The 22,807-nt window shown below is 45.9% G+C and overlaps 1 protein-coding gene across 2 annotated transcripts in view; it reads right to left on the bottom strand.

Annotated features, from left to right (window-relative positions):
• The window catches only part of LOC107123193 (arf-GAP with GTPase, ANK repeat and PH domain-containing protein 1-like), a 440,455-nt gene that overhangs the window by 189,111 nt on the left and 228,537 nt on the right, over nt 1-22,807 (bottom strand). For both annotated transcript variants that reach the window (XM_015426385.1, XM_015426386.1), the window contains exon 11: nt 18,715-18,883. In XM_015426385.1, coding sequence (XP_015281871.1) covers nt 18,715-18,883 — 169 coding nt within the window. The remainder of the gene's footprint in view (nt 1-18,714; nt 18,884-22,807) is intronic.

Here is a 22,807-nt window from a genome sequence, read left to right as displayed (position 1 = left end):
TATTATTATTATTATTATTATTATTATTATTATTATTATTATTATTATTAACAACAACCACCACCACAGTAACCACATGGACACAGCAATTCCAACCAGATACAGTTTTCCAGCAATATTTTAGCTCTATACCTAAATTACTGGACCCTTTAATTACTGTCCAAGCAAATCACCCAAGACAATTGAAGCAGACCAAGGAGCTGATTTAAAATGAGGAAGTTATGTTAGCACTTTATTATGAGCTGGTTTTAACATTGTATTTATATTAATTGGTGTTGTGATTTTATATGTATTGTCGGAATTTTATCCTGTTTTTGTAAGCCGCCCTGAGCTGGCCTTGGCTGGGAGGGCGGGATAAAAATCAAATAAATCAAGTCAAATCAAATCATTTCCTACAGTGTCAGCAGTTGGAAAGCAATAGAAACTAACATATGGAGAGTTTATTTCTTTTATTGTTTAGCCTGTTAAATTGTTAGTTGCAACATTAATGCATAATCTTCCTGTTTTATGTAATATATCCACATATTTGTTAGCACGTTACGAACTTGCTATTTCGAATTTTCCTGAAAAACACATTAAAGTAAAAAGTTTTTAAAAACACTATTATGCATTCATTTTTATTTACTTTATTTATCGCTTGCTTTTCTCACTGAGACTCCGGGCAGGTTACAAAATATGAAATGATGCAATCGGAAAACACAACGACAATCAGTGAACAATGCAGAAAGTCGAAACGGCAAGGTAGAAGACTGCAGTATAAGCAAGATACCTACAATGATCGCTGTATTCCAAAGAAGAAGAAGAGGAGGAAGAGGAAGAAGAGGAGGAGGAAGAGGAAATTGGATTTATACCCTGCCCTTCACTATCCGAAGGAGTCTCAGAGTGGGTTACAATCCCCTTCCCTTCCCCTCCCCACAACATACACCCTGTGAGCAGTGTTCCCTCTAAGCTGAGTTAGTGTGAGCTAGCTCACAGTCTTTTAGTCTCCAGCTCACACAATTTTGCCTCCGCTCAGGAAGGATGGCTCCGGAGCAAACTAATTTATGCAGGAGCCAAATTGGCTCGCTCACAACTTTAATCCCAGGAGCTCACAAAGTAGAATTTTTGCTCACAAGACTCCACAGCTTAGAGGGAACATTGCCTGTGAGGCAGGTGGGGCTGTGAGAGCTCTCTCCAGAACTGTCCTTGAGAGAACAGCTCTGAGAGAACTTGTGACTGACCCAAGGTCACACCAGCAGCTGCATGTAGAGAAGTGGGGAACCAAACCCAGTTCTCCCAGATTAGAGTCCACGCTCTTAGCTACTACACCAAACTGGCTCTTTCTGGGGTACCTTTCTGGTCTGTTGCAGTCTGCTACAGTTCTCATCCCTTTATAAAATGCCCTCTTGTTTCGTACACCCTGCTAAATGATAGGAGCGTGGGAGCCTTTCTGATCTCCTTGGGGAGGCCGTTGCACAAGGTGTGAGCCATCACACAAAATGCATGTGAACAGGCAGTTGCTGACCTTACCCATTTTGTAAGGTGGCACCTTTAAAGGCTTTGCTTGGATAAGTGAAGTTTTTGCTCTGCAGCATAGAAGAAGAGGTGATTCTGCAGACATGTGGCTTCAAGGCCCATAACTAATCCGTAACCAATGAAGTGTCTGCAGAACAGGTGTGACATGCCTGCTCTACCTAGTGCCTAATATTAAGCAGAGTGCAGCATTCTGTACCAACTGGAGTTTCCAAGTTAATTTTAAGGGCAGATCTATATAGAGTGCATTACAGTATAGTCTCAAGGGAACCATTGCATGGATCCACATGGCCAAATCAGCTAAGTTCAGGGTAGGGAACCATTTTCTGGGCTAAACGAAGATGGAAGAAAGCTTGTGTGTGTGTGTGTGTAGCTATTGCTTCTCCGGCAATAATGATGGATCCAGTATAACCCCTAGATTCTTAACTTAGTGAGCCAGCATCAGCTGGATCCCATCAAAAGCAGAGTCCTCCAAGACCTCCCAAAATGTAGCACCTCCATATCGTCAGAGTTCAGTTTCAACTTATTCACCGTTAGCCATTGAACATTAGTCACAATAAGGGACGTGACAACATTGAAAGACCCCTGCACCCTTTCAATACAGCGGCACACCTACCAACTGATCTCAATAAATCTCACAGTGCAGAAAGGCCGAAAACTGGCTTGGGGCATCAGTACTGCTCATGATACAGACGTAAAGTGCTTGATGGAGTTCCAGGACATCCCTGAAACAGTTAGCATGGTGAAAGATCAATTTATGGCTCAGGTTGCTCACTGGGGGTTCCCAGTTTTTGAGGAGAGATCGCTGATGACAGAAGTGATCTTGCCGACACACCTTCAACTTTTTTCCATGGAAACATTTATGTGATTTTATTGCATTTTTTGCCACTTGGCATTATAATAACCACCTTCAATCCTTGGAGAAAGGGTATCAATATTTATATAAATAGTGCCTTGCCTCTCTTTTCCATGTACGCCGAGATATCTACTGGGTTTGGGAGAGCTGAAAACACAAGAGAAGGAATTCAATTGTAGGCCTGAGCGGGTGGCAGCCAAGTACTGTGCCATCTTTTCTCCTCACAGGGGGTGTTTCAAATGCCTCGTTTTGGGAGGCTGACAGGTTCTCTCTGACAAGTTCTCGAGCAGTCACCTCTGAAGGGAAAAGACTTTTCTCTCTTCCAACTTCTGCCTCTCTTTTCTTCTCGGCCCCTCTTCTTCTTCTTCTTTTGAACAGAACTTCTGAGAGGATTTCTAGAAGAAAAAGGTTTCGCCACTGAAGCTCCTAGCTGCTTGAAACAATCTTAAGGCAAGGGGCCCTTGAGAAGAACGGATGCCTCTCAGTGAAAGCTGTTTCGAGGGCTTCCTTGTAAGTAACCGGGCCAGCCGGCCACTTGGGGTGCTACAGGGTTCGAGAGGAAAGACGTTAAGACCCTTTAATCAATAGAGTACTTTCCAGTATCCCTCTACCTACTACCTACGAAGCTGCTTAATACTGTGTCAGACCACCAATCTGTCTAGCTTTGTGGACTATTTGATAACTAGCAGCTCTCCAGGATATCAGGTGGAGAAGGGTCTATCTCAAAAAGTGCATTGGTTTATATCCTGCCTTTCTTCCATCACGGTGTTCAAAGTGGCATACCAATCGACTTCTATGAGATGACTCATCTGTACACTGACTCGACCCAAACATTCTTAGGCTCAGCAAGGCTGCTGTGTTGTGAGCCCTCCAGCCATATCCTAGGACCAAAGAGATGCCAGGATTTACAATCTTGGACTTTCTGTAGGGAGTGCATATGCTATACCACAGGCAGCCTTCTTCAAGTACCTAGGAAAGGCATACAGAAGAAGAAGAAGAAGAGATTGGATTTATACCCCGCCCTTCACTCGGGAGTCTCAGAGTGGCTTACAAACTCCTTCCCCTTCCCCTCCCCACAATAGACACCTTGTGAGGTAGGTGGGGCTGAGAGAGCTCTTTCAAGAACTGCCCTTTCAAGGACAGCTCTTGTCAGAACTATGGCTTGCCCAAGGTCACACCAGGAGCTGCAAGTGGAGGAGTGGGGAATCAAACCCGGTTCTCCCAGATTACAGTCCGCACACTTAACCACTGCACGAAACTGGCTCTTGAAAGCAGGTTTAAAAAAGCAGGGAAAGCAGTTTTTTTTTTAAAAAAAAAATTCTCGAGGGATCCTCAACGTTGCCCGATATTTAAATGACAAAGGAGAAGTAATAAGACAAGGAGATAATTATAAATTTGATTACTGCTGCTCAGATTTCTATTGCTTCCAAGTGGGAGAAAAGATACTGTGCTCTCTTTAGCAGAGCAGTTCAAAACAATCTGGGATACGGCACTGGTGTTAAACATAACATGCTACTTGAGAATGGGTATTAATTCTCAGTCTAAGAGGTTCACTAAAAAATGGACTCTATTATAGACTGGAATATCAGACCTTGAGACAACGTACAACCATATGTACAGTTCTCAATGCGATAGGTGCAGGCCCGTAGCTACAGTGGGGCGTCTTGGGGCTTGGTTCCCCGACTTACTGGTCACCGGCCTCCTGACGTTTTGCTGAGCTAGGTGGAGAGAGATGTTTCAGGCTGTGTGGCAAGCGGAGGCTCAACCCTTCACTATGCCCCTCCCTTGGTGGCTTGTATGAGAGACCGGGGGCTTCTATGGGATGCTCCCAGACTTGGGTGTATGTGTGGAGAGTCCCCCCTGACTTATTTAAAGGTCCCCCTGAATTAAAAAATCCTGGTTACGGGCCTGGATAGGTGAAGGATCAGTGAATGTTATGCATATCTTCATTTTGACTTGTTGTTGCTCTTACAGTTGCTTGACTAAACTTTATATATAATAAAAAAAGGATATGAAAAAATTATTTCCCTGACTGAATACTTCCACATAAATCAACAGGGAAATTGAGATGTTGAGCACAAGATGCTTAACAGATAAAAATATATAAAATGCAGTGTCGCCGAACAAACGCCCTCGATCCAGAATGCAATGAGTTAGTACAAATTCACATAGTTATTATCACTAAGCAACATACTTAATAATTTCACTTTGATTGGTATTGACTTTAAATAGCAACCTTTGTTGAAAAAGCCCTGTATGAACGCATTAAGGGGTTGCACCTAACTTGAAGAACTCTTCATTCCTAAGGCAGTGGAAACGGTGGTGGAAGGTACCATCAACCTGCAGCCGACTTATGGTGGTTTGCTGTTGCCTGACTCTGGCCCTGTTCATACGAGCCCATTTGGGCCGGGAGCGGGACGGAACGGGGGCGGAGCAAACCGGCGCGATCCCACCTCAGCATCTGGGGAGTGTGTCGGATCCGTCCCTTCCAGTGTTGCTCTGTGCCAAAAAAGAACCACCTCCCAAGGTGGTTCTTTCTGAAGGGCCGCAGCAACGCTGGCCGTGAGATCGCCGGCGCGTCCTTGCGCCGGCGCATCCCCGGCTCCTGGCCGAACTGCGCATGTGTGAGCATGCGCAGTTCGCCAGGCTCCCCTTCCCACCGTCTCGTTCCCCCCGGCATCGGGTTGTGCCGGGGAGCGTTGCGGCGCGGCTCGGGGGATCTGTGAGATCCCGCCGCGCCGTCCCAACTTTGCTACGGCTCACATTAGCCGCAGTACAAGCGTCTTATTCCCTGCCGTGTGGCAGGGACCTCTGTGAAGCAACCCTTGGTGGTCTCCCATCCAAGAACTCACCAAAACCGACCTTGTTTAGCTTCCAAGATCTGATGAGATCAGGCTAGCCTGGGCAGCTTTGCAACTAATTCAGCTTGGATGTTACCGCATGTCAGAAACAACCACTTGTCCCAGAATGGATGCAGATCTCACACTCAGGCTCTCTGATCAAGTCCATTTTTGTGCATGTTTGTGCATGCGCAGGGCTAGCCATATTCAACTAAAACTGAACACAAGTGGAGAATGAATGGTCTAGAGAGCATACGGAATTCAGGTTTGCTTAGAAAAGTCACTGTGGGCAGGTAACAAAGAAGACTGCATAGGTAAGGAGTGCCTATAGCATCTGTGGAAGAATGGGCTCTCAAGCCCCATTCCTTTGGGGTCCCAGGAGGTCAGAAATCCTTGCAGCTGCCCTGAGCTTCTGCTTGGTGATACCGCTCCTTTCCCTTACTCCCCATGGGTACCAAAACTGAGTAGTAACCCAGTTGAATGACTTCGGTGAATTCTAGGGTGGAGAGCATTTCTCTACAGAAAGAGCCAGTTTGGTGTAGTGGTTAAGTGCGTGGACTCTAATCTGGGAGAACCGGGTTTGATTCCCCACTCCTCCACTTGCACCTGCTGATGTGACCTTAGGTCAGTCACAAGCTCTGGCACAGCTGTCCTTGAAAGAGCAGTTTCTGTCAAGAGCTCTCTCAGCCCCAACTACCTCACAGGGTGTTTGTTGTGGGGAGGGGAAGGGAAAGGAGTTTGTAAGCCACTCTGAAACTCCGAGTGAAGGGCGAGGTATAAATCCAATCTCTTCTCTTCTTCTTCTACAGCGTGGCTCAGAAGTAACAGTACATCAGAATTTTGAGACCCACCCAGGCCAGGCATACATACATACATGTATAGAAGGCGAAGAGGCATTCAGATCAACTCCCCCTCTCAAGTCTAGACTCCTCTTGAGCTGAGGATATTAACCCATCACCCTGAAGGCAGAACAAGAGCCAGAGCAGCAGTAGCAAGAAGGCCTGGAGGACCAAGGAGAGAACACTGAAACATCGGCCAGCAGCTCTGTGCGATGTTAATTTGGGAGTATTTTTGAATGGATTTTACTAAGTCGCTTTCGGAAAAGTGGGGTGAAAATTATGAATCAAGCAAATAAGTAACAACCCAGGGGTTGTGCTTCTGACCTTTTTATGCACCGCCCACCAGAATTCTCAAAGGCTAGCCCAAACAAAGATCTCTCTTCCATTTTACATTAGCTGCATCCTCCCATATAACTGCATCACATAATAAATGCCTAGGATGGTGGTGGTGGTAGTTGTTTTTTAGCCATATAGATGAAAACACTCATGCTGCAGCAAATCCCTGGCTGAATTTCCAGATGGTCATTTTGTTTAACCTCGAAGTGGCCTTGGCATGAAGAAAAGGCTGGCCTGGCCTGAAGGTGGGGCACACTTTGGGAAAGTGCCAGTGAGGTCTGCCGGGAGGGTTTTATTTCTGTCTGCTCCCTTCTCTCAGTGATTAAGCAGCTGTCAGGAAGAACATTAGCTGTGGTTTGTAAGTCAGTTTCAAACCACTGTTGGAGATTCTGGTTTGTCAGCCACCGTGGCTTAGCTGAACGGACGTTTGGAAACCACAGTTTAGCCTTATGTTTTAATCAAGGCAATATCTTCAAACAGTCAAAAAAATCTAATAATCAACACTACTGGCTCAGACAGATGTGATGCAGGAAATTTAATAATCACAATCCTTTAAAATTAAATGAAGGTGTTTGGCAGAGGGTGCGAACCTGATTAGAAAAGCTGCGGCAGGAGATCTATCTCAAGCCTTTCCACTTGTTCCATTTTCTCAACCAAAGTGTAGTTATTTGTTCCATGGGAGGAGGACCAAACAACAGGGACCCCAAACATATGTAGTATGCAAAAATATAAACCGCAAGGGCAGACCATCAAAAGAGACACAACTTTCATAAGTAAACAGTAGACATCAGCCTATTGCAATACAATAACAATAAATTGAAAATACAATAGAATTGGTGGCCACAAATTCGAAAACACTATTTGCAGATTCAAAATTCAATTTGATGATAGTGGGAAATATCCAACAAGAGAGTCCTCCATATCCTTTGACTAGAATAGTGTCCAAAAGACCTCAAAGTCCACAAAACAGGCAGAGGAAGTCCCAAAGCACAAATAAACTTCTAACAGCTGAAAACGTCCTTCCCAGGTATGCCAGACATTTCAAAGCAATCTTCTTCAGTTGTACGGCTGAAAAAGGAACCCAATTTCCACAGTAATGTAGGCACACCATGGGAGGAGGACAGCATATGCGAGTGTATGTTAAGTGCCATCAGGTCACTCCCGACTTACAGCCTCCAAAATGTCCTATTGTTAACAGCCTTGCTCAGGTCTTGCAAACTGAGGGCTGCAGCTTCCTTGATTGAGTCAATCCATCTCATGTTGGGTCTTCCTCTTTTCCTGCTGCCTTCAACTTTTCCTAGCATTGTCTTTTCCAGTGACTCTTGTTTTATCATAATGAGGAATTTTCAGACAGACGATATAATCCAGAAGAGGAACGGTTCCCAAACGGTTTCTGGTCTGTCATTTCAGACAGAACCGTTTTAGAACCGGTTCCCTACCGGAATATATTTGTAATTTCAGACACAAACGCTTCTGTCCCGTTTAGGAACAGAAGACTTCCAAGTAGTCTTCAGTTTCCTCTCCCGGTTCCGATGCGCTTTTCCCCACCATTTTTCGCCCACGCGGGTGATCTCCGGCTTTTTTTTTTGAGCGTTCACTTTATAGCGTTATAGCGCTATAACGGAACAGCAGTATATCAACGCCATTGGAATGGCTGGAGTATTTTGTTGTAGTGCTATAGCGCTATAAAACGAACGTTTCAAAAAAAAAAAGCCAGAGATCGCCCACGCGGGCGAAAAACGGTGGGGAAAAAGCGGGGAAAAGCGGTGCAGTCTGAAATGGCAAACTGCCTCAGATCCAGCTCTTTACCGGAAGGGGAAAGCCATGTGTGAAATGGCAGCCCTATACCGGTTTACTCCATGACGGATCAAAAACGGCTTCAAAACGGGTTAAAAAGGGTAATGTGAAATTCCTCAATGTGACCAAAGTATGATAGCCTCAGTTTAGTCATTTTAGCTTCTAGGGAGAGTTCAGGCTTGATTTGATCTACAGCCCACTTGTTTGTCTTTTCTGGCGGTCCATGGTATCTATAAAACTCCTCCAACACCACATTTCAAACGAACCAATTTTCTTCCTGTCGGCTTTCTTCACTGTCCAACTATCACATCCATACATAGTGCTGGAAAACACCATAGTATGAATCATCTTGATCTTGGTCACCAGTGCCACATTCTTAAGAATCAGTTCTAGCTCCTTCATGGCTGCCCCTCCTAGTATCAGCCTCCTGAGTTTTGGGTTGCAGTCCCCTGCTTTGGTTGATGATTGTGCCAAGGGACAGAAAATGTTTAACAACTTCAATTTTGTCATCATGAGCCTTAGGGTAAAGGTATTTCCTTGCTCGAAAGCCAGTCGAATCTGACTCTAGGGTTGCGGTGCTCATCTCCGTTTCCAAGCTGAAGAGCCAGCGCTGTCCAAAGATGTTTCTGTGGTCATGTGGCCAGCATTACTAGTTGCCGAGGCGCACGGAATGCTCTTACCTTCCCACTGAAGCGGTACCTATTTATCTACTTGCAATTTCTTGCTTTTGAACTGCTAAGTTGGCAGGAGCTGGGACCAGAGACGGGAGCTCACTCCATCATGCGGCACTCGGGTCTCGAACTGCTGAACTACCAATCTTCCGGTCTTAACCACTTGAGCCACCACAGCCCTACCTTAAAGTTGCATAAATACCCAGTATTCATTACTTTTGTCTTCTTGATGCATATAGGAACCATTTTTTTGACCTTACCAGGGCTAACAAGAGCATGGGAGGGGATACACACTTAAGGCAGAGAGGTTCAGATCGAGAAAATGGCATGGAGGAAAGGACTGAACACCCCCTACCCTTCCCCCGGCTGCTTGTACAACCCAATCCTCCCCAAAAAGTTGTTTGGAACTTTTAAAAACTAGATCTTTATGGCTTTTGCAGTTAGTATATCTACTTTAACCCTCATTCTCCCATCTGTGACAACACATTGTGAGTGATCATCCAGAGACTATGAGAAGTCTATGTAAAAGTACAACACTTTGAGAAAGAGGGTTAGTATCACTTAAATTATCCCCTTTTAAAAGAAGCATACGAAGGCAGCCATTACAGCTTAATCTGATTCTAAGCACTTTAGCGTAAAATAAGCTTACTAATGGCCATTGCATAGCTTTCCTTGATGATCAAGATTAATAAGATATGAAATTCTCATTTAGGAAGCCAGAAACTTCTCATTTTTGTACCATGTCCAATGTGTCACACAGAGTTAACAGATAACAGCCGCTAGATGTATTAATGATAGTTAATGATGGCTGTGCCATTAACACATATTGTAGGATACTCCAGTGTTGTTAAATATCATAATGAATGTACAATAAATGAAGACCTTGGTAGCACAGGAATCATTCAGGAAACCCATTGGCTCCATGAGCTTCCACCGTAACTGGGGACCCATCTCTGCGGACTGGAGAGCCTTTAGTAGATAACACTCTGACCCTGACAAAGGTTTTCTTTCTTTTCCAACAGATCCACCAGAAACCTGCTCAGTAGAAAACAGTGGATCAATGCATGTGTTGGGGCCATAACAACCAGAGACAATCCCATGGTTGCCATGGAAGCCAAGAAGTCCAGAGCAGGGACTGGACCAGCTACTGGCACGCCAACTACAGCCTCTCCTAGATAAAGATAATCCTGTTCAGATTGCTGCAATATGTTGTACAAAGGTTGCCCTCTGATGACTCGAAACTTCATTCAGTCCAGAATGTGGCAGCCAGTTTAACAGGACTGGCCAACTGGATCCCAATTTGTTTACAAGCACAATTCAACGTGCTGGTTTTAGCGGAAAGATCTAAAAGGGGCTGTGGCTTATGCAGAAGATCCCAGGGTCAGTCCCCAGCGTCCCCAGGTAAAAGGATCAAGTAGAAGGTGATGTGAAAGGAACCTGGACACCAGCTGTCAGTCTGAGTAGACAATACTGACTTGATGGACCAATAGTCTGATTCAGCTTCACGTGTTCAAAGGACTGACTACTCCTATATCAATCTGCTTGCCTTTTGAATCTTCTGTGTGTGACAACTAGGCCCAGGTCATTGTCTGTGGAGGTGTCCAATCTCTGGTATTCCTTCCCTAGAGATACTTAACTGATGCCCACTTTAAACCCTTTATTCTCCTCTTTTTTCAGGACCTCAGAATTAAATAGATATAGCTATTCTAAATAAATGTATTTATTCCTTCAAGCATCTCCCTGCCCACATCTGCCTCCTCACATGTTGTGTCCTACCAAGAATTGTTGCTTCCAATCCACACCTGCCTCCTCACGAGTTGTGTCCCACCAAGAATTGGCGCTTCTGGTCTCCCCCTTTCCATGTCTGCCTCCTCACAACTTGTGTCCCACTTCCTGTCTCCCTCCCATCCACACATGTCTGTTAAGGTTTTGGGTCTCCATGGGTGCCTGTTGGTTTAAGGGATCTGAGCCACCACCTGTCCTTCTACTAAAGCCAAGCAGAGGGTTAGTTGCCAGGTATACTTTTCTGTTGCTGACCCTTTTGAAGATCATAAGTATACAACATTGTCTGAAGGCAGGAAAGTTCAGGCAATGGCCAAACCCAGAGGAGCCCCAGTAAGCTACAGGTCTTGGCAGGTCTCCTTTTGGCTCAAGGGCCATTCTGCCATTCACTGGCTCACCCTCTTGGGAAGATGGATTCTGGATGTCGCCACTCCCCCCCCCCACATATGCCTCTTCAGGCTTTCGCCCCCCCCGCCCCGGACTCAGCGTTTCCAGCCTCTGCCATCCACGCTTGCCTCCTCCCGACTTGTGTCCCACCAAGAATTGGCACTTCCAACCTCTCCCTGCCCTCATCTGCCTCCTCACATGTTGTGTCCTACCAAGAATTGTCGCTTCCAACCCCACCCTATCCACACCTGCCTCCTCACGAGTTGTGTCCCACCAAGAATCAGCACTTCCCGTCTCCCTCCCGACCAAGAATTGGCGCTTCTGGTCTCCCCCTGTCCATGTCTGCCTCCTCACAAGTCACATCTCCCCAAGAATCCTTTCTTCCAGCCTCCCCCCGTCCATGTCTGCCTCCTCACAACTTGTGTCCCACCAAGAATCAGCACTTCCCGTCTCCCTCCCGTCCACACATGTCTGTTAAGGTTTTGGGTCTCCATGGGTGTCTGTTGGTTTAAGGGATCTGAGCCACCACCTGTCCTTCTGCTAAAGCCAAGCAGAGGTTAGTTGCCAGGTTCCTCATCTGAGGACCCACACTCTAACTCACTGAGATTTGTGAATGCCTCCTCCTTACAAGTTGTGTCCCACCAAGAATCATCACTTCCAGTCTCTCCTCATCCACATCTACCTCCTTGTGTCCAACCAATGAATTGGCACTTCCAGCCCTCCCCCCCCCATCCACATCCACACGTCTCCAGCTTGCCTCCCTCACTGAAGACATTGTTGCATTCCATCTCCTCAGTGTTTGGGTTCACATACCCGCTTATGCCAGGTGGTGGTGGGCAGGACCAACACACAACCCAAACAACATCCACTTCATAACAAAAACACATGCCTCACACCTAACAGACCAATATCTACCTGATAGGACAACACCCACCTCGTGAAACAAGATCTACCTTATAGCACAACACCTACCTCATGGACCAGCATCCACCTATGCAATCCTGTACTTCATCAAACATCCACCCATACACGTGAGCTTGTTTGACTGCACCCAAGGTTTACCCATCTATAGCAACTCCAAGATTACTCATCAAGTAGCCAGGTTTTGTAAGGTGATACTTAGGTCACGGAAATTGTTTAGCGGTTAGTTGCAAGTGTAACTTTTATGGTAGTCTTGGATGCATTTTACTTGGAAGCATTTTATTTTATATTTTACATTTTTATACTAGTTTTTAAATTTTCTGGAATGCTTTATCTGTTATACACACACACACACACATATCTGTAAGCATATCTGGTCTAAGGACAGTAATAGAAATAAACTGAACTGAACATCTATAGCAACAGTGTCTACAATGAAGAGGCGGCCAGGTAACTGCCTCCTGGGCCCAAGGGAAAGGTTTGCCCCCCCCCAGAAACCCTGTCACCCATGGGGAGGTGGGTGGGTGACCGCCTCCTGGCCCTAAGGAGAAGGACTGCCCATCTACAGCAACAACATCTACAATGAGGAGGTGGGGGGTGACTACCTCCTGGGCCCGAGGGGAAGGGTTCGCCACCCTGAGAATCCATCTCCACAATGATGTGGTGGGCAAGTGATTGCCTCCCAGGCCCAAGGGGGAGTGTGGCGGGCCACCCCCCAAACCCTATCACCAGGGGGAGGCAGGTGGGTGGCCACCTCCCAGGCCCAAGGAGAAGGATTGCCCATCTTCAGCAACAATGTCTACGATGAGGAGATGGGCAGTACTTGCCCCCCCCGTCAATCTTCACCAAACTTGGAGGGCAGGTAGAGGGGCATCCCAGGGAAATCTGCAAGTTAGATGCCTCTAGCTTGCAAGGGAACTGTTCGACACACTCCTCCTGAACTTGCAGCTGTGATTTCCCTAGACAGCACTTTCCTGGGGGCACCTCCTTTGGGGGGCCACTATTCACTCCCCCCCCAGCAGCCAATTCTCACCAAACTTGGAGGGCAGGTCGAGGGGCATCCCTGGGAGGTCCTTTGTGAGTCTGATGCCTTTAGCTTGCACAAGGTCAGTTTGACATACTCCTAAACCTGTGGGTGTGATTTCCCCAGACAGTACTTTCCTGGGGGCACCTGCTTTGGGGGACTATAACTTGCCCCCGCCCCCAAACCAATCCTCACCAAACTTGGAAGGCAGGTAAAGGAAAGTCACTAGAGACTTGCTGCAAGTTTGGAGACTCTAGCCCAGGGGGGGGGGCTGTTCTACTGTGCCATGAACCTCACAAAACAAATCAATTCAGTAAAGGGAAGATTCGTGTAGGTTCATGGTTTGTGAGACCCCACAAACTACGAACAGGGACAAACCTCCATTTCCCCAGTTCGTGCCCATCCCTAGTCTAGACCTAAAATCAAGGAGTTCCATGCTTCTCTGGAAGTTTTCCTTGTCACTGAGATAATCAGACTCAGTCTGCCTAAAAGAGAAACAGTGGAATGTTTGTCCACTTACCATGCATTTCCCTTCTCACTAGTCCTAGGGTAAGGCAATCTTTACTAATGGAATATATAAAAAAGTGTATCCCTGGTTAAGTATGTCAACCAGTTACCTCTTCCTAGTGTGACAGATAGAGGCTTGCTAGGCCTCACAAGATCTGAACTCTGACTAGGGTTGCCAAGTCCTACCTTTGTAATAGCGGGGGGAGTCCTGGACGTCCCCAGTAGCCTCCTTGGTGCGCAATTGCGTCATGCACCCAGGAAGTGACACAATCGCATTGTGCACGTTGGGAGCAGGGCCACAATCATCTGAGGGGAAAACATAGAGTTTTCCCTCGGCTTATAGAGCGTCTCCCCGCAACGTGCCCAACGCGATTGCGTCACCTCCGGGTGATATGTTCACGCTGGGCACATCAGGCACTTTGAGGGTGGGGTCCCCCCGCCGGCCCAATCCCCATCGGCGGGGAATGGGCCTCTTGAGAGGGGGTTTCCCCACCCCCTGCGGAGACTTGGCAACCCTAACTCTGACAGAGTCACTTCAAGCTTTAGCTTGATGAACTATCCCTGAATTTCCAAAGAACAGATATCTTTCTCGCATATACACATTTTGTGAAAACTGGCCTTGTGGCTCCAACTTGTTTTTCCACTTCAGAAGACATAACAATTGGAAGAGGGAGGCAGAGAGCCTCAAATAATGTCGAAGAGTCTGTTGTATTTTCTATCCATGCTTGTTTCTTAAACCTGCTACCCTTGTGTGTATTTGTGTATGTATGCCTTTATAATAAAAACCACAAAAAGGATGAAATACTTTGGATCCTATTAATGGATTCTCCCCTGTTCTGGTGGGCTATAGGCTGGTGGAAAAGGTAACTTGACAGTTTGGTGGCTTCCTAGATCCTGGGCTGTCTAACTTCGCCAAAAGGGACATCTGTGACAGAATTGGTGACCCAGATAGGACTCGAACCCACAATCTGCAGTTTTAATTCTATATTATAATCCTACTCAAACTGCATATGACTGTCAATTTGTACTTGCCTGAAGAGTAGCCATCATAAAATTAATTACAGTCTACTTATTTGAGGTCTATGTTTCCAGCCTCCGGATCTTAGGGGTTCCATACTTCAGAACATGTAATTCACAACAAACTCTACTCAGGATCACGAGCCCTCAGAAGTATTAGCAAAAGACATTTATAGTCCACAAAGGCTTATAAATCCTCCCCCTTAGGAGGAAGGTAAAACCACAAACCATAAATAAAAGTAGCCGTCTCTCTAGGCCCTTCTTTTTCCCCAAAGGAAAAACTATTCTCAGATCTCTGTACCTGAGTTCATAGGCCACAGGATTAGAATAAAATCCTCAAATCCTCCAGAACTCCAGGATAAGGCTTCAGCACTTCTCTATGCTTAGTAATTTCTCATGAATCTAAGATGTTAAAAAAATACCCTCAAAACTGCATGCAGACCAAAGCCATAGAACTCTCTGCCTGGGCAGGTTTTAATTCTTCAAAAATGCAGGCATAGTTCACCAAGCTGAAGGCTGAAGTGAGTCTGTCAAGAGTTCAATACGTAAATCTTTTGAGGCCTAGCAAGCCTTGGTCACAAGTGCCTGCTGAAAGACTCTGTGGCTGAAGCATCTGCTGTTGCCCACCTGTCAATACCACAGTGATGTGTAAAGGTAGGTACCAACTAGGGATGGGGCTTGCGAACTGGACGGCCCCTAATTGAACCCCGAATCAAACCCCTGAGCAAAAAAATCACCCAAACTGAACCGGTTCGTGTGGCATCGGGTCGTAGCGCACCTGCTTCATCCAGAAGTGATGCAAGCACATCAGCCCCTGACACGCTTGCGTCACTTCCAGGTGGGGTTGGACACCACAACCAATGCACCCGCCTTACCTGGAAGTGACGTGAGGACATCAGCGACGTACTTGTGTCACTTCTGGATGACGTGGGTAGCACCTGACACCACCCAAAAGTGGCGTGCCAAACACGTGAGCAGAACTGAGCAGAAAACCTCGGTGAGTGTTCAGGGGAAGGCCCCTTCCCTGAACCTCGGTCCGCAAATTCTGAACCAGGCAAAATCCATCCCGGACTTCGGCTCAGGTTCAGGTCTGTGCCCATCCCTAGTATTAACTTCCAGGTTGCTACCTTAACACACTACTTCTAAGAAAGGAAGGGCCTGATACAAAGCCAGAGTGGCTGTCCGTGAAAGGGTGTTAACCCCCCCTTGATGAATAAGCCAAGACAATGCAACCCCAAATCCACTTACCTGGGGTGGATATGGAGACCACAGTTCCCAAAGGCACCCTTCTAAAGGAAACAAACATAGAATCTGTTTTCCTAAAGGTTCTGTCCCACCCATATAAAAACTCAGACTCTTCTCACATCTAGCCAATGCCGTTCCTTTCCTGGAAGTGTCTGGGATTAAGAGGGAAGGAGGGCAGAATTATTTTGGCCGTCTTGTGGAAGGAGGAATTTATCTTAGCGTTAAGCGCCAAGTCAGTATGCAGCAATACCTTATCACTATGAAAGATGCAGAGGTCCTTATCTACAGAGAGAGCACAAGATCGAATATTCTGTAAGCAGAAACTATTATCACCCCACATTAGTTTTAAAGGTAAGCTCTTTAAAGGGGCATGTAGCTGTGTTCAACAATGCCACTTCAGATTTCAATATGAGGGGGCACCAGAGATGTTGAAGAAGGGGAGAGCAGAAGCAGGGCATATTTGGCAAGGTCCTAAGATGTAAGTTACATTCTAACCTGAAGTACAAAAAAGTTTATCTTATGAGCATTTGTGGCTATTATTTCAAAATAAGAGAGATCAATGCAATGCCTAACATCTAAGGATAACCATTTCTACCCACCTTCTCTTTTTTGAAAATAATATTCATAAAGATGAAGAAGAAAAAGAAGAAGAGGAGGAGGAGGAAATTGGATTTATACCACGCCTTTCACTTGGAGTCTCAGAGCGGCTTACAAACTCCTTTCCCTCCCCCTCCCCAGAACAGACACCATGTGAGGTAGATGGGGCTGAGAGAGCCCTTTCGAGAACTCCCCTTTCAAGGGCAGCTCTTGTCAGAACTATGGCTTGCCCAAGGTCATCCAGCAGCTGCAAGGGGAGGGGTGTGAAATCAAACCTGGTTCTCCCAGATTAGAGTCCACACACTTAACCACTACACCAAACTGGCAAGATGACATACAGGTTGTTCTTGGTATGATACACAATAGGCTGTGGACAAAGCCAGTGGAATGAGAAACTTCTCACCCCTGTTCCAGAGCCTCAACCTTTCCTGTTTTTTATCCTGTTGTTTCTTGATGATGCTCAGCACACACTATTCTCCCCTTTCCCAAATTTATCTTTACAACTACCTCTGCTGAGGTAGCTTAGGCTGAGTAACTGGCTCAAGGTAACCAAGTGTGCTTCATTGGGTGAGCAGAGGTTTCATTGCAGATCTTCTGGCTACTAGTCCAGTACTCTAGCTGCTGTACTGCATTGGCTATCTATATCCCCACTTCTCACCCAAACCGAAAAGTACATTTTTGACCTTCCTGGTGTAGATGGATTCAAGGGCAGCTCTTGTCAGAACTATGGCTTGCCCAAGGTCATCCAGCTGAGTGCCTTACACTTTGATAAATACAGATTTAATTTTCCCCCATTGGCTCCTTCACTCCTTGCTGTTCACTTACAAATGCACATCCTCCACCAGATCCTGGCCTCCTCCCTGCCTTCTGAACCCTTCTGTTTTCAGTTTCACCTAAGCAAGGACTTTGGCACATACTGCAGGTCTGATAGCTCATGTGTGCTGAAGGGGTGGGGGGTTGCTACAAAAAGGCTTCACTGGAGTTGCAAACCTGGGTCCTGGTGGGGCCCAGAACTCAACGACCCGCCAATACAAAGTAGATCTCTACTCACAGAAAGCTGGCATGGGGGGGGGGGCACCATGCTAACAAGCCATCTTTCCGACAATCCCTTTTGCTTCCAGAAAAAGGGATTGTCAGAAAGATGGCTTGTTTTGGCCTCAGGAGCATGAAAAAGTTTTGAGCTCCCACCTTCCGTCTGAAATGCTTCAACTCAGGCACAGGTTTGGTGACTCCACAAGAAGAAGAGATGTGGGGAAGAACATTCCCCCCCCCCATGCAAAACCTCCCATTTCTATAGATCCATCGTTTCATAAAATTAATAGTCATGAATGGAGGCCATTGCCAATACAATATTAAGCAAGCTTGGTTAGTTTCAACTTGTAAACAATGTTGTTCAGCTGATTACCTCCCAGGAAACCCTCATCACCGGTGAGCAATAGGGCAAAGAATTTTTTTTGATGAAGCTCCTTTTAGAAGAACTTCAGTTGGTAACATTATCATTCTTTATTTGGAACAGCAGTCCTCAGTGGGAAGCCCACCGATGTGCTTCTTTCTTCCCTAAAACAAAGCGCCAGGACTGGCTTTCTTCCACCTCATTGTAGGAGATTTCCAGATCTGCCCAGGAGGCAAGAAGCATCCATTTGGGATAGGGTTGTCTCCATCCCAGTAGGACACTTGTCTTGGAACCTCCTAGTGCAGGGGTTTCAAACATGTGGTCCGAGGGGGTCAGGCCCCCGAAGGACTTCTCTCAGGCCCGCAGTGGAACTGGCTGTCTTCTGCTTCTTCTTCCAGTTCTGCTGCTGCTGCGTCATCATAGGTTTGCAGCTTACAGATACACACCTGAACGGCATACTCAAGATTGCAACGGCACAGAAATTTTGATGCAATAATTTAGACCAAGAGGTGTCAGTTATCAGACACTGTTAAATAAACAAAATACTGCAAGCGTGCTGATATTTTAAGCATGTTTTTATTTTAAGTAAAAATAAACCCCTTGTGTCTGTGTCCTTTATAAAGTTTATATCTCCGTTACCTGGCATTACATTTTACGACACACATGGCCCGGCCCAACAAGGTCTTATTTATGTCAAATCCGACCCTCATAACAAATGAGTTTGACACTCCTGTCCTAGTGCTTTGTGAATGGCCCCAGGCCCCAACGGCTACGCCACTTACGGCTGTCATTACAGCAAGGCACCCACTCAGTGTTCTCAGAATTTAAAGTGCTCAAAGGTTCAACCAGGTTGGAGACCCCTGCATTAGAAGATAAAGCCACGATTTCACAAGCATGCTGACAGGTGATCTTTTAATTCAATCTTTTAAAATGAAAAATGCAACTGGAGACGACACTGAATACGGTGGAAGCAGGTTTTAAATATCTTACCTGAATTTGGTGAGAGATGCAAGCTGCTCATATCTTTGGACAAGCCATTTGTTTTGGGACTAGAAATGGGCGCGCATGCTGATGTGGCTCGGGGTGGCCTTTTCCCAGGGACTTTAACTGTGGTCCTTAGAAGATCAATTTCTTTCCCATGAACGTTCTGCATATAGTCCTGCATCAAAAGGAACAACGACATATTTCTGGGGGTGGGAATGTAAAAAATACAGTATCAGAACAATATACCAGGATGGGTGGCCGTGTTTGTCTGTAGCAGGAGAAAAGAGCAAGAGTCCAGTAGCACCTTAAAGACTAACAAAATTTGTGGCAGGGTAGGAGCTTTCGTGAGCAGATTCTGAAGAAGTGAGCAGTTGACTCACTAAAGCTCCTCCCCTGCCACATAGAACAATAGATGACATCAGAACACAACAGCAAATAAGTTTGCTGCAAACGATACACGAAGCCTACGTGCACAGAGAGAACTGCGTAGCAACAGTTTTGGTAGCCAGCTTAGATTACGTCTAACAAAAATCACCATAAAGGGATGAAAAACTGCATTCGTTTCTGTACTAAACTGCTCTCCTCCCTATGAAATGTACAGTTTCCTTAGCACTCTTCCAAATTTGTTCCTACTCTGGCTTGTCAAAGGAACTTTTTTAGAAAAGAGCTGAACAATGATTTCAACCTGGGTTCCTTTAAGCAAAATCCTAGATCAAAACCTGTAGGGGGGGGGGGGGGGGGAAAATAGTGGAATATTTTGGCCAAACATTGGTAAAATATTAAAATATGAATGGGATATTTCTTGAATGCTGTTTTACGCAACAATCCCACCGCTGCATATAAAGTACATAACAGGGAATATTTCACAGCTGAAGAAAACAGCCCCATGGCTTCTCCTTTGCGGAATGCCGTCCTCTCCACTGTGGGCCAAGTGCTACAAAGGCCTGCTGGTTCACCCGGGAATCTGATGGGGGATTTTATTGAGGTTTAAGGCACTTTGGGGAGGGAAGAAAGCGTGGTGCAGCCCAACCTCACCCGATCTTGGAAGCTATGCAGGGTCAGTACTTGGCTGGGGAACCACCAAAGAAGACTGCAGAGTCAGGTACTAGCAAGCCACCTTGGCTTCTCCCTTCCCTTGAGAGCCCGTTGCTGAGGTCACCATAAGTTGGTTGCGACTTGACGGCACTTACATACGTAGGGCACTTTTACCAGTATTTAATAGGAGGCCCACCCAATTGTTGCTTTCTCTGCTGTTTTTATTGTTATCTGATTATCTCTATTTATTTATTTATTTATACCCCGCTCTCCCCGCTAGGGCAGGCACAGGGCGGCTTACATAAAATTCGACAAATAAAACAAGAATTATAAATATAACCATAAAAACAAGACTTAAAGTGCTAGTTATCAGCCTATACGGCGATGGCAAGGTAGTAATAGCAGCAGACATACTAAAAATACAGTCAGCAGTTGTTATTACAGTTTGGCGAAGCACAGGCTATTGATGGTGGCGTTGGGCACAGGGTCGTAGTTGTTGGATGCGGCTCCTTAACTAAAGGCCTGGTGGAAGAGCTCTGTCTTACAGGCCCTGCGGAACGGTAAGAGGTCCCACAGGGCCCTAGTATCTTCCGGGAGCTCTGTTTGTTGTTATTTTATGTTGATCAAACTATTTATTCTTACTGCCCTTCCTTACTTTGTCCCTGTTCGGTTGCTGGATTTGGTTTGCTTTTATCTTCTGCCAATCATTTATGCTCCTTCTTTTGGTGTGTGTGTTTTTAAACCGTATTCTAACAGGGCTGTAAACTGCTTTGGGGACTTTTTAAAAAATGAGAAGTGTGATATATAAATCGAGCACATAAATAAATGAATTCCCCTCTAGCAGGACCTCAGCACACATTCCCTTATCAGATCTTGCTATCCTGGAGAAATAAAAGCTGGCATTGTAGATGTTGCAGGTTCAGAAGAACAGTGATTGATGGTATGATCACACCAGAAAAGGATGAAGATAACGTGATCATCTGTAATATGCTTTGTTAACAAGAAGACAGAGAGACTGATTTTGATATGCAAATGCTACGGGGAAGAAGAAGAAAAAAACTTCCCTAGATGTTAGTTGTAGAAAATGCTGATCTCAGAAAAAAAAAGAGGGGGGGGGACCTTTAACAAGCTTTGAGGGTAATTCAAAGCCAAGTACTTTTAAACAGCACTTAACAAGTCCCCGGAGCCCACTCAACAGTGGCCCACCCCAGAAGTGCGATCTTCGGCCCCTCAACAGCTTGAAAAAGTAGTAATTGCAAACCCATTTACATTTTCCATCTTGAGCTTTCTGTGTTCGTAATTCAGCGGTGTCGGGGAACAAAAACCTCGTGCAAGCTGGGGGGCCCCTTCCCCAAACGTGTCAACAACAAGATGGCTGAGCCTCCCGAATCTCCTGCACCCCTCGGCTCTCGCACCTTTTGCTACCGCTTGTTTTTTACATTTCACTCCTAATTATGTTGCATCTATTGCCATACACTTAATTAGCTGCATTAATGTGATTTCTTTTCACATAGTCAAGCAATTAAGAGCTATGATTGAGTTTCATTCAATTAGCCTCAACAAACATGCTAATTGATGCCCCAGATGCAAATGAGGTGCAATGAGAGAAACATGCTAGCAATCCGAGGGCTGTGTCAGAGGCCCAGAGCTCCCAGCTTGCTGATAGAAGCACAGCTTAACACGGCTACCACCTTCTGGGGGAACTGTTTGCAAGGGATTTGGGCAGCCAGGATGTCTACATGGGGGCAGACAAAAGCCGCCGGGGCTTCAGCGCACCAAACGGGTTCTGACAGAAATAACCATACGCAGCAGAGGCTCCAACTGGCTTTGAACAATTAGCTAACAAGTAGCCTAGTGGGTGGAAAATACCTTTTTATTTCTGCTGAACATCTATGTAAATCTCTCCTAACCTGAGATCTGCAGGCAGTCTCTGGCTCCGGCCAAATACTGCATGTGGAATTACTTGTGGTTCACAGAAACTGGCAACTTCATCTTAGTCAGCTGTGGGCAGTGTGGCACTTGAAGTTAAACTCAAAAACACATTAATCAATCAATAAATCCCTAAAATCCACTCACTCTCTCAACTGCCGTTGCCTGCCTTCCTGAGGACACCCTTGGCATTTGGTGTGTGTGAGCGTGCACACAGGGGTGCTGAGGTGTTAATTTCACTACACAAATGATCACTGCCTGCAAGCATTACAATACATGTTGAAAGAGCCTTGCGCTTATCGGAACTACGCCACGAGAAAGTTGTCACACATCTCAGACCAATTTAAGCTGCAAATCAGAGTTAGAGACTACTGTTTTAAAGACGGAAAGTAGGCTTTTATACACTGCATTCTCTACCTTAAGGAGTCTCAGAGTGGCTTACGATCACCTACCCTTCCTCTTCCCACAATAGGCACTTTGTGAGGTAGTTGGGGCTGAGAGTTCTGAGAGAACTGTGACTGGCCCAAGGTCACCCAGCAGGCTTCATGTGGAGGAGGAGTGGGGAATCAAACCTGGTTCTCCAGATTAGAGTTCGCTGCTCTTGATCACTAAACCATGCTGTTTGGTTGAATATCTTTCAGTACTTCAGTTTTATAATAATAATTTATCTCTCCAGTTATGTTGCTGTCCTGCCTGTTTGGTTGAATATCTTTCAGTACTTCAGTATTATAATAATCTATCTCTCCAGTTATGCTCCTTCTTCCAGGGAGCTCAAGAGGGTGTACGGCCTTCTTCCCCCCTCCATTTCATCCCCACTATAGCCCTGTGAGGTAGCTGAGCCTGACAGAGAGAGAGAGTCATGGGCCACCAGGGTCACCTGGACAGCTTTACAGCAGAAGAGGGATTAAAACCGGGGTTTCCGCTGATGCCCAAACCACTACATCACACTAGCTCACTTTAAAATAAAGGGAAGAAAATATGGGGAGGTGGGGAATCTGTATGCCTAGATTCAACTGCCTTGCTCAAAATATGCAGATAGAGTGTGAAAAACATAAAAAGGTAAAGGTTCCCTTGCTCGAAAGCCAGTCGAACCTGACTCTAGGGTTGCGGTGCTCATCTCCGTTTCAAAGCCGAA

The sequence above is a fragment of the Gekko japonicus genome, unplaced genomic scaffold, assembly GCF_001447785.1.
Source record: "Gekko japonicus isolate JY-2015 unplaced genomic scaffold, Gekko_japonicus_V1.1 scaffold769, whole genome shotgun sequence".
NCBI lineage: Eukaryota > Metazoa > Chordata > Lepidosauria > Squamata > Gekkonidae > Gekko > Gekko japonicus.
Note: the sequence above shows the minus strand (reverse complement) of the source record. Positions and strands in the feature narration are given on the sequence as shown.